Consider the following 12,769-nt stretch of genomic DNA (forward strand, 5'->3'; position numbering starts at 1 on the left):
GGGGGCTAAGCAATTCACCCAAGGTCACATACCAGTAAGTTCCAGAACTTGAACTACGCCCAGGCCTTCTGACCCCAAGTCCAGTGCTGGTGTCACTACAGCTGACCGGCCCTTTGCACGCTAACAGCAGGTACCGGAACCAGGTACCCAATTTAGAGAGCCAGGCAGAGCTGGGGATGAACACCCCGGAATCCCCTGCCACGAGGAATCAAAGACCCATTCACAATTAGTATAGTAAAAACCAGCACTATCTGGTGTCCCATACAAGCATTCAAAATGTCGTTCCAATCTTCAAAGACATTCTTCTGTTCCATTTTTATCTGCTTTTACCTAGGACATTGTTTCCCAGCTCCCGAGGAGTTCACTAGGTGATTTGCATCTCATTAGGAGCTCCAGAAATGATATCTCCCAGCCTGCTGCCTGGCGCCATGGGTCCACTAAGCATCAGATACAGGTCTTAGATTTTTTTTTTTATGTTGACATTTTTGAAAAAGCTGAATTAATGCCGTTTTCCCACTGGGCACAGTTTGGGTGGCCATTTTGGCCTTAATTCCTGCCCCCCCCCCCCCACAGGACCAAAGTTAGAGAAGAGCCATTGTCAGGGAGGGTACAGAGGAAGTCAGTCATCCCACATGAAGACACCTGGCTGGAAAGGAATATTGTGAGACATCAAAATAAGCAGTTAGAAAACTCCTAAAAGCAGAGAGATGGGACATGATACAAACAATCTGACCACTATGCAAAGTAAAACAAAAAGAAAACCAACAGCAACCCATTAGAATCTGTATAACTGATTCTAAGCTTGCACATTTTAAACATTTTTGTCTAGTTTCAAATTTCCTGACACCTGAGTTTTATGTTTTGCTTTAAAAGGAGTCTTACTAGGTCCAAAAGGCTTTTCAGCTTTGTCATGCATTCATACTGAACCCTCGAGAAGAGCACTGAGCAGCATCGTACCTCTGGAAACCAGACATGTTTCCATGATCAGCAAAACTGTTCTCTTGGAATAAGAGAAATGATTTTCCCAGTGTCCAGGGAAATTAATGTCTGCTTTGGGCTCAAGCCATTTGATGCAGCTTCCAGTGCAAAGAAAATGCTTGACGATGCCGGGAGCTCTAATGGAGATGCTTCCCCTTCCCAGAATTCCTTCTGCCATCTCAAAACCTCTCTGACCCTAGGCCAACTTTTCAAGATGCAGCTAGCTAATCTGCAAAATCAACCTAAGCTCTTAGGAAAGAGTTAATATCTGGTTTTTCCAACCCTGGCTACAAATTAAAATCATCTGAAAGGGGGAGGGTTTTTTTTGTTTTTTTGTTTTTTTTGCGGTACGCGGACCTCTCACTGTTGTGGCGTCTCCCGTTGCGGAGCACAGGCTCCGGACACGCAGGCTCAGCGGCCATGGCTCACGGGCCCAGCCGCTCCGCGGCATGTGGGATCCTCCCAGACCGGGGCACGAACCCGTATCCCCTGCATCAGCAGGCGGACTCCCAACCACTGTGCCACCAGGGAAGCCCGGGAGGGTCATTTTTTAAACAATAAAAATGCCAGAGACCTAACCCTAACCAACTGAATTAGGATCTCCAGGGATAAGGCTGAGGCGTCAGTGTTTTTCAAAAGGCCTTCAGGTGATACTAATGTACAACCAGGACGGAGAATCACTCTCATATAACAAGAATCACGACAACCCCTTAGGCGCACCTGCTCTGCCTCGGGTGCCATGCTTTCTCTTTCCATACATTATCTGTCATCCTCACTACAACCTTACTTGCGTGATCATCATCAGTGAGTTCAGACTTCTAACAAGTGCTAGAGATGGGATTCATAGTCAGGCTTTTCTGACTTCTTTTTTCTTCTGTAACATTCATGTTTCTCAAAGTGTGGGACATGGACCTCTGGTGGTCTGCAAGTTGATTTTACATGGTGTGTGGATGTGACCTTAAATAACACTGAATTGTGTAGAAGAAAGTTACTCCTTTTACAGTCCTCAGTTTAAATTCTTCAGGTTAAGGAGAAAGTCATAGTGATGTTAGTATGTCTTACGTTCCTCTCACATTTACTCACCTGTCTTTTTAACAAACCTTTAAGAAGCCCAGAATGTTCTGTGGGAAACAGAACCTAGCTCAGCTGTGAGAATATTGTTTTGTTCTTACTGTATTTACTTTACGGTTTACTTCTATTTATGGCAAATGACACGTGTTTTCCCTTTACAGTAGTAGTTTCATTTTTAAAGAAATGTATTTAAGAGAAAAAGAAATTGGCTGATTTTAAAATATTAAATAAAGAATAGTACAGGTGTCTCGAATATAGCAAAAAATACTGAAGTGGCAGATGAATGCAGAAGTTTGAGAAATACTTTCCCACAACATGGTAATTTTGAAAAATGGGCATCTCTACACCTACTAGCCAATGGGACCTCTCATCCTTTCACACCAGACAGGCAACTAGTTCCATCCTTTTTAGGTCCAGCCGGGACCTTTGAACTTTGCTGCTGCTTCCAACTCAAGAGGAATCCTGAAACACAAATGGCTAATAACATGGGAAGGGGGAAAGGAAGGGCACTTACCCTCTCAAGTAATCAATGAAATGCAAATCAGAACAAATGACGTGCCATTTTTTCACCTATTGAATTGTCAGGCCTTTTCTTAAAGATGCTGACCCATGCTGGTGAAGGCCTTCAAAAACAGGTAATGTCGGGTACAGGTGGTAGAAGTATATTTTGCTACCCACACTTCCTAGAAGGCAATTGGAAATAAAATTTTAAGTTTTTAAAATATGTATAGTCTTCGGCCAGTAATTCTCCTTCTAGGGATTTATCCTAAGAAAATAATGTGAATTATCAAAGATCAAACTGCAAGTATGTTCCTCACAGCATTGCTTATTAGAGAAAAACATTGGAAACAACTTCCATGCCCAAAACAGGAAACTGTATAAGTTAATCACGGTTCATTCATAAAATGAAATAGCATGCAACTATTAGAAATGATGCCATTTAGACTAAACTGGAAGACAGATAAGAAACTTGTTCCATCATTTGCTACTATTATGGGAATGGGATTGGGTTTTTTTTTTTTTTCACTGCTTATTTGAACATCATGTTCATTCATTACTTTAAAAAATGTAACTCTAGAAGTATAATACTATTTTTAAAGTAGATTAAATCATGGGAAAACATTTATGACTTTATTGTTAAGTGTGGGGAAAAGTAGTAACAAATTAGATGAATGATTAAGTTTTGATTTTGGTTTTTCTGGCTAAAAAAGTGAATACATATTCCTAGAAAAAATATTGAAAGGATATTAAGAAAAAAATACTTAATGAACCTTGTTTTTAAAAGGCCAATTTCATCGCTCTCCTTGGTAGACTAAGGTTCCCCAGAGATGTCCCAGGATAAGAAAGTCCTTGGCAATAATATTCTAATTGACAGAAATAAAGAGTGGACCACAGAGATACAACAGACCTTAACAAGAATGATGAATAGTAACCATTCATTCGTTCATTCATTCATTGTTTGTTGAGTGTGTGCCAGGACCTGAGCTGTGAAATCGTTTTAGCAGAAGTTATTACCACTTCCCTAACTAATAAGGGGAGAATTCCATATAGAAAATTTATAACTCCACCATCTTCCACAGGCACTAATTTAACTCAGGGATATTTTCTTTGTAGCAGTTTTGCAATTTTGAAGAAGATTGTTCATGACATAACATGGCAACTGGGAAAATTTGTAGCTTTCCTTTCATCTTAGAAAGGAAGATCTGAATTACATGCACCCCAGGAGAAAATCTCTCTTTCTGGTTGTGTGTGTGTGTTTTACAAAAGCCTACTGAATTCCTTCGTCCCTCCCGAAGTTAGATGTGGTAAGGTGAAAACTTATAAGAACGTCTCATTTAAAGAAAAAGCATTGTCATAGAGGCCATGGCCTGGGCCTTGAGGTTTGAATCAAAAGACCTGAGTCCAAGGCTTAGGCCCTGAGGGGAGACCAGCAGAGGGCCCCAAGCTCCCTGGGCTTCAGACCCCTTAGATATAAAAGCAAGGAGCCTAACCACAGAGGTTATCATCCTCCATGTCATAACTTAAAATTGAATTATCTCTGAACTACCAGACATAATTTCTCCCCTTCTACTCCCTGTCAAGGCTCTGAGCATCCCTGACATAGCCCATGCCTCAGCAGATCAGGAGCAAATGCTTTACAACACACTGGTTGTTTATCTGAAATTCAAATCTAGCTCAGTGTCCTTTTTTTTTTCCCTAAATCTGGCAACCCTAATTCCATAGATTTCATAATTCCATAATTTTCCAAAGACTGCATTTTTAAGGTAGTGCAGATTATTGCAGACTTTCTGCCAGTGTGGTTGTTATTGGGAAGGGAAGATTTAAGATGGTCTAGTACCTTGTCTCTCAGCCATGGCTGCACATTAGAACCACCTAAGGAGATAAAATATGTGTTTATATATATATATGTAGATGTATATGTATATGAGATAGATAGATAGATAGATCTATCAAGGTCCTGATCAGAGCACTGGTATTTTAAAAAGCTGAACATCTACTGTAGTGTGAAGAAAATGACCCTAAGTAGGGTGTATCTCGTAACTCTGTACAGGATTTGCCATCTGTAAATCTGGAACGCTGAACACTGTGTTTACCTCAAGGGCTCAGGGGGATGCTTTACTTGGCAAGTGACGCTGGGAATGCCTCATCCACAAAATGGCAATCAGATCAGCAGTCATACTGCTCAGAAAGTATCCCTGTCTGCAGAGGCCCTCAAGGACGGTGCAAAGACTATGGCTCTCCCAGTATGCCCCCTCCCAAGAACCCTGCTCACTGCCTGTCCACTCCTCAGGGACCTGGAATCCATACTGTCCCACCCAGGACGGGGAATATTTGGGCTGCATGTGCCATCCTGCCGTCCCTGTGGTTGTCCTTCCCCTGCTGCAAGCCCAGCTAGGAAATTTACCAGAACTGGCACATCTGTAATGGGTGATGGAAAGTGAAACTAAGTGTTAGGGGACAATGTTAGGCAAGAGCCTTTGTGGCCAAAATAGCTGTAACTCAGCAAGTCAAATAGAGTAAAGGAAGTCATTTCCTTCTTCATCTCTGAGACCCTGAGAGAGAACAAAAAGCCTCATTTGTAACTAAAATTGTGTTTGAATTAGGGTTGCCAGATTTAGGGGGAAAAAAGTACACCTGGCTAGATCTGAATTTCAGATAAACAACCAATCACTTTTTAATATAAGTATGTTCTGAATATATACTTACACTCAGAAGGTATTGGTTGTTTATCTGAAATTCAAATTTAACTGGGTACCCTGTATTTGATCTGGCAACTCTAGTTTGGATATACCTGCATGTTCAATAAAGAAAATTGAAATATTAAATTTCCAAACCAGTTGTTTAAAGTTACGGAACAAAGCTATCAACTAAATTCAGCCATTTGTCTCTCACCAAGGACTTGGCCAGTTGTGCCGCCACACAGTGATCTGGAATTAGGGAATAAGGAGTATGCATTTCCTGGTGCTCTTGAAACTCTCTCCATATTTCTTCCATTTTCTGACAGATTTCTCTCCAGTTTATTATAGAGCTCTGTGACAACTCAGAAGAGAAGGGTGTATTCAAGGTCTCAACTATGAAATCAAAAAGTGCAGGGGGAAAAGAAATGTACAGGGGTTCCTGAAAGGAAAGAGAACCTATGTTAAGCTCAAGCTGGTATCCATGATATGATATACTTTTATAAAGCACAACAGGTAGGTAGCACCCAGAGTATTACAAACTGGAGAATTTGGCCTGGCTTAACAAATATTTATGTGAGATGGAAGTTGGCTACTTACAGAATATGAACATCATTGTCTTCAAAGTAATAACTCATATTCTAATGTATATCTTCAAACTTGAACTGCCCAGCTTATCTACATAAACTAGTCAAATGAACTAGGAAAGTGCCAGGTAACCCTATTGTTTTGTATCTCCTATGAGCAAACTGGCTCAAGAGCCAGAAGACAGAGGTTAAGCTTCCACTCTGCCACGTACAGATTTAGCCTTTCTTACCTATAGTTTCTTTATATATTGAAAGAAATCATAATTTTTGTCCAACATGCCTCATTTTTTATTTTTAAATCTTTAAGGGAAAAAAATCATGACAAACTTCTCAAAGTGCACACATATTTAGATTTAATCAGTGTGCCATATGCTATTTTGTATTTGCTTCTTTTTCTGAACTTTGAATTTTCATCTATCAGTATCATACCCATATTTATCCTCATTGGTGCCTTTATGGTATGACATCATATTTATATCTCAGAGTTAACTTGTCCCCAATTATCAAATATTTATCATGTTTCTAGCTTTTTTCTGTTAAAGAAAGTATTGTTCTAGCTTTTTTCTGTTAAAGTATTATATCCATCTTCATACAAATGGTATTTTTTTCTCTTTTGGTTTACTTTGTTGGGACATGTTCCTTGGAACAAGTTGCTTAGCTTTTGTTATCTATTGTCAGGTAACTTCAGGAGAAGTGGAGCCTATGGACTCATCTGTGCACCTGGGGCCTCTCTCACACTGTCTTTTTACTTTTTGATTTATCCTAATTAATAGAAAGACAGTAGTAATTGCTTTAATTGAAGCTCTTTGTCAAGGTGGCTGAATGTTTTTCAATATCTCATATCATAATTGCATTTCAACATGTATAAATATTTCTCCATCTTTCTCTTGCCTCAGCCTTTCCACATTATGGATAATAGACTTCTGTGTCTATATTTTTAAATTTGTTTTTATCTTTTGTTGCACTTCCTTTCATCTTAAGGTTTTGTTACTGTCCATCATATAGAATACTTCACTTTAATATAATTGAACCCATCCTTGTCCCTAATATCTTCTTCCACATTTAAGATATATAGTCTATTTCATTTCCTTCTAAAGTTTTTATGGGAATGTTTAAAATGTTTAACTATATAGCTCATCTGGAATTTATTGTGGCTGGTGAGAATCAAGAAGTATATTGAGAAAAGTAAAAGATTTAGAATTAAAAAAAATTAATTTGAGTCCAACAGCAATAGCTATGGCCTTAGGCAAGTCACTTAACCTCTTAAGACTCAAGGTCCTCTATTAGACTGAAGTCAGGGACCTTGTCTTTTTCCTTGTTGTTTTCCCTACAATACTGAGCAAAGTTCTTTACATATAGAATAAGTTTTATAAGGTGTATATTTAAGTTACATTTTTTGCATATTGCTATCCAGTTGTTCCAACAGCAGTAATTGAATAATGATTCATTTCCCAATTATTTATTTGGCTGCTTGTGATCGATCATATATCAGTGATACTCAGATTTGTTCCAATGGCAAAGCACCTGGAAGTTGTGGCACTTCTTGCAAAACATCATGAAATATGGAGATATTAAAGTTAAAATAATGAAAATTAAAATTTGATGCTAGGGCTTCCCTGGTGGCGCAGTGGTTGAGAGTCCGCCTGCCGATGCAGGGGACGCGGGTTCATGCCCCGGTCCGAGAAGATCCCACATGCCGCGGAGCGGCTGGGCCCGTGAGCCATGGCCGCTGAGCCTGCGCGTCCGGAGCCTGTGCTCCGCAACGGGAGAGGCCACAACAGTGAGAGGCCCGCGTAACGCAAAAAAAAAAAAAAAAAAAAATTTTGATGCTAAATCAGACACCAGCTTACATTAGATTCTAGTATGGTATAGATACCACCAGATACCAACAGTTTGTCTTAATTTATGGGAAATGTTAAAATAGGTAAAATTCAATCCAATAACTGAATTCTTTCTAAGAATCAGGAAAAGAACACCCACCTATGAAACAGCAAGTTCATCAAGAGCAAAAGTTGAGAACCACGTCTTATAGTAAGCATTCCCAGTTAAGAATATAAAATAAAAGCTTCTGATCAATTGTAAACTTTACATAAAGTCCGACTGAATGGGGCTGAACGTCAGCTGAACCCCAAAACTATTTAAGATCAGTCTTTTGAGTTGTCAAGTTTGGAATTCCTGTAATAGTAGAAAGTCTAAGAGGGAGTAGATGTCAGATCTCCAGTGCATGCTCACACCGGCAACCTTAACTCTAGATGTTTCTGTTCATTAGTCTATGAATCAGAGGAGATAACAAAAGAACCTCACAACCTTATGTTCTACCATATTACAGAATATGAACTTCATAAAGCGTATGGAGGTAGGTATGTTGGAACTATCAGAAAGTACCCTTATCAATTCTGGATTCCTTGTACTCTGAGGATGACGCCAGTACAAGAGGCTTGAATCCTGTTCTCTGCACAGTTCCTGAAGATGTGGACAGGGATGTCTGTTAAGGTTATTGGAACCTTCTGCAAGCACCATCATATGGCTATGCTAATTAATATTTTTTCATGGAGCTTACTTTTACTTAAATTTGACTTTTTTTTTTTTGCCGTACGCGGGCCTCTCACTGTTGTGGCCTCTCCCGTTGCGGAGCACAGGCTCCGGACGCGCAGGCTCAGCGGCCGTGGCTCACGGGCCCAGCCGCTCCGCGGCATGTGGGATCTTCCCGGACCGGGGCACGAACCCGTGTCCCCTGCATGGGCAGGCGGACTCTCAACCACTGCGCCACCAGGGAAGCCCTAAATTTGACTTTTTAAAACAATTTTTTTATTAAGAAAGACAATATACTGTAGTTTTTTTTTTTAACTGCCAGAACAGGAGGTAAGAGATCTAAGGTTGGGTCCCCGCTCTGCCACTTGAACTGGGGTGTGTCATTCATTTTTTCCTTTTGTGAAAAAATGGGTATTTAGAATGGATGGTTCCTAAAGTCCTGTATGGTTCTAATAGTCTTGTTCAAACATAGATATGTTCCAATTCAAAAAAAAAAAAAAAAGACGCAAAACTTCATACTTAGGAAATTGATAATTCACTCTTCATTGTGGTCCTTGCTGAGTCATTCTTCACTTAGAAAATTCCCCTAGAATTTCCTTGTATGGTAGGAATCTCTAATGAAATCAAGCTATGATTCCAAATACAAAGCTCCAACTCTTTTTTATAAATAATTAGTTTATGGTATACCCTTGGTCCAAGAAAGTGATATGTCTTCTCCAAACCATGACATTCATGAGCAATATTTTATGGTGGCTGTGTTTGCGTGCATGCAGGCACGCGCACGCGCGCACGCTTGTGTGTGTTGGCAAGAAGTTAGAACTGCTGAATCCTGATTCAGATATAGTGCCAAAAGGACAGCAGATTTCATGAAAATCATCTGCTTGGAAGGGAAATAAATCATGACTTTGTTGGACCTGTGGTTTCTTAATTTCTAGTACACTCTTGGTCCAGGGTTCCAAAATCAGGACTAACATGGAGAGGCTGCTCCCTGAAATCGTGCAATCATCCTTTCCCCTTCTCCTTTACACTACCTCCAGAGACTGCATGGATCAGTGGTATTGTTCAAAGCATTTCAGAAAATACTAGCTCAAGCCATTTGCCCTCCAAAATGTATCCCCCCAAAATGTATCCCACCAAAAGGTTTGCTTCTCATCTACCCAAGAGTGTGTGTGCTCCAGATGTCTTTGAACTCTCACTGTAGGATGTGGTGCAAACTGCCCCAGATTGCCTTCATTGCCTTAACTGAGTTATCTCACCAAGAGGGCATTCTCTACTCTACAAAGGCTGACCACCAACCTCTACTTCACCAGCATGGACAAACCAATTTTCTTTCCTTCACTCTTGACTGCTGACTCAGATAAGAAAGATGTAGGCAAAGTCCTCGACAGCTGCCCTTGTTTACACTTAGCAATCTGTGTGTGTTTGTGTGTGTGTGTGTTTAGCATGATATTTCTCCTAATATTAGCAAAGCTCTAACGTGCCCATTAAAACAGGACAGAGTTTCTGCTATGTGCATTTATGTGATGAGCGATTTTACACTCAGTTTTTCCAAAACCTCAGATGCTTTACAGTAAAGTTTTGCTATCCTGTTGCAGATTCAGAAAGCGGTCTTGCACAGAAGCAGCGAACACCTCACCGAAGATGTCAGCAGCCCAAAATGTTGAGTAGTCCTGAGGACACCATGTACTATAACCAGTTAAATGTGAGTTCAAAGTGGCCATAAAGCTGTTTCACTGGCTTTGTTTCCAGTTAATAATTCTGTTATTAATACCTGTTCCAGCCCCTCCAGCCCCGCCCCCACTCTCTTATACTCTCCTCTTGAACATGTGCTTAGGCCCTTTATCTGTTGCTTTCATGTCAGGATGTCTGCCTTCACGGTGAATAATTGATGTGGTTTATCAAAGACGAGCAAGATGCATGCTTCATCAGGCTCACTTGAGCCCTTTGATCAAAAAAATTATGCTGTGACTTCTGATATTATCAGCATCTGCTTGCATTCAACACAAAATCACTTTGAATTAAAAATTAACGACTTGCTGCTTTCCTTTGACTGTGTGTTCTTGGCCCTCTCCACAGGGAGCTCTAGAATATCAAGGGAGCAAGAGGAAGCCAAGAAAACTTGGGTAAATATCTGTCTTCTTAGTTCTAAGCAACTGTAAACAGAAGGGGTCCTTTGTGATATTATAGAAAATGCAAACCTTTCCAGAGAGGCTTCTAAAAATATGCAGTGGGGATATCACCACTATTATTGACACTGGAAACTACTTTTCACAGTAGCAAGTATACAAAACTTGAATCTATTCTGTCTGAAAAGACTGAAATTGCCACCAAAAGGCAAGTGTTATTTTTCATAATTATCCCAGGAAATTGTACTGTCCTCATAATTTGAGACGTGTATCAGGCTGTATAAAACTCTCCCACGAATCAGAGCACTCCATGCAGTGCAAATAGGCTGCTTCCCCACGTTCCCCTACCTGTGGGCCTTAAAGGTACACAAAGGATAATTTCCCCCAATGGTTAGCCAGGGACACTGCAGAGTTTGTGGCTGATTTGCTTGTTAGCATCTCGATTAAGAATAGGAGTGAGACCGGTCAGAATGGCCATCATCAAAAAATCTACAAACAATAAGTGCTAGAGATGGTGTGGAGAAAAGGCAACCCTCTTGCACTGTTGGTGGGAATGTAAATTGATGCAGACACTATAGAGAACAGTATGGAGGTTCCTTAAAAAGCTAAAAATAGAACTACCATACAACCCAGCAATCCCACTACTGGGCATATACCCTGAGAAAACCATAATTCAAAAAGAGTCATGTACCCCAATGTTCACTGCAGCTCTATTTACAATAGCCAGGACATGGAAGCAACCTAAGTGTCCATCAACAGATGAATGGATAAAGAAGATGTGGCACATATACACAATGGAATATTACTCAGCCATAAAAAGAAATGAAATTGAGTTATTTGTAGTGAGGTGGATGGACCTAGAGTCTGTCATACAGAGTGAAGTAAATCAGAAAGAGAAAAACAAATACCGTATGCTAACACATATATATGGAATCTAAAAAAAAAAAAAATGTTCATGAAGAGCCTAGGGGCAAGATGGGAGTAAAGATGCAGACCTACTAGAGAATGGACTTGAGGATACAGGGAGGGTGAAGGGTAAGCTGGGACAAAGAGAATGACATGGACATATATACACTACCAAACGTAAAATAGATAGCTAGTGGGAAGCAGCCACATAGCACAGGGAGATCAGCTTGGTGCTTTGTGACCACCTAGAGGGGTAGGATAGAGAGGGTGGGAGGGAGGGAGACGCAAGAGGGAAGAGATATGGGGACGTAAGTATATGTATAACTGATTCACTTTGTTATAAAGCAGAAACTAACACACCATTGTAAAGCAATTATACTCCAATAAAGATGTTAAAAAAAAAAAGGTACAGATGTAAAAGAAAAAAAAAGAATAGGAGTGAGGTAGGTAATTGGTACTAGTCTGAGAAATAAAGATCAGGAAGGGAACTTTCTCATCTAGAGGGAACCAGACAAGTTAATTCACATAATTTAAGTTGCAATATGATTACAATTTCCAGATACCACTAAATTGGGCCCATTATTAGTGTGTGACCTAGATGTGAAAGGCTTTGTGGATCAGACACCAGTTCTCCGGGCTGGGGGACCCTGAGCTACCGTAAGCTGCCCCCCCGACTCAGTGTTGGGGCCCAACCCTGTTCCCAGTACTCACACAACTTAAGCTGCCCCATTGATGACTGCTGCACTTGTTTTCTTTTTCTGCTGAAACTCTTTCCTTTGTTGCAGAAAAATCAAAGTGCTTGATGGGGAAGATGACTATTACAAATCTCTGTCACCTGTGGGCTCTATCCCCGAGGAAGACAGCTCAGCCCACCCTCTCTTTTTTTCTTCATCCTCAAAGGGAGCATCTTCTGCTCAGCACTGAGTTGTACTTCCTGCCCCCCAAGTCTGTTGAGGGTAAGAACAATCATGGTAATTGACTGATTGTCATTTAATAAGAAAGTCGTGCAATGGGGTCAGCTTCTATGGACATGTGGTCTGTTCTGGAGCCTTACTGAACAATTTTCAGATTTCAAACCATTTTCTCCTACCTCTGTCACCCTCCCCACATCTGCTGTGTAGCCTGACCTAGGCAACCTCTCCTTTCCTCATCCCATGGGTCCCTGTGGGACACTGAGCACACCTCCACTACAGCAATAACCATCATTCATGCCCCCAACATCTAAGAGGGTATCAGTCTCACGTGTGGACACTGATGGTATTTCTTTATTTTTCCCACCATGTCATTCCATGCAGAATCCGCCCCTGTGGAAATCCAGGAGTCCCTTTCCTCCTCACGTCTACACTGCATCCCCTTCCCCTTTGCTGGTCTTTTCTACCCCATCCTGCCTCTC

The 12,769-nt window shown here is 40.7% G+C and overlaps 1 protein-coding gene across 13 annotated transcripts in view; it reads left to right on the forward strand.

Annotated features, from left to right (window-relative positions):
* MYO3B (myosin IIIB) overlaps nt 1-12,769 on the forward strand; it is a 506,873-nt gene that overhangs the window by 455,598 nt on the left and 38,506 nt on the right. For 11 of the 13 annotated variants that reach the window (XM_079925182.1, XM_079925171.1, XM_079925170.1 and 8 more), the window contains 3 exons: nt 9,940-10,046; nt 10,421-10,467; nt 12,162-12,664. In XM_079925182.1, the coding sequence (XP_079781308.1) occupies nt 9,940-10,046; nt 10,421-10,467; nt 12,162-12,300 (293 nt within the window). In that variant the 3' untranslated portion in view covers nt 12,301-12,664. Of the gene's footprint in view, nt 1-9,939; nt 10,047-10,420; nt 10,468-12,161; nt 12,665-12,769 lie in introns of those variants that run through there. The other 2 variants (XM_079925177.1, XM_079925176.1) reach the window with 1 other exon arrangement.

Source organism: Stenella coeruleoalba (assembly GCF_951394435.1).
Source record: "Stenella coeruleoalba genome assembly, chromosome: 6".
Classification (NCBI taxonomy): domain Eukaryota; kingdom Metazoa; phylum Chordata; class Mammalia; order Artiodactyla; family Delphinidae; genus Stenella; species Stenella coeruleoalba.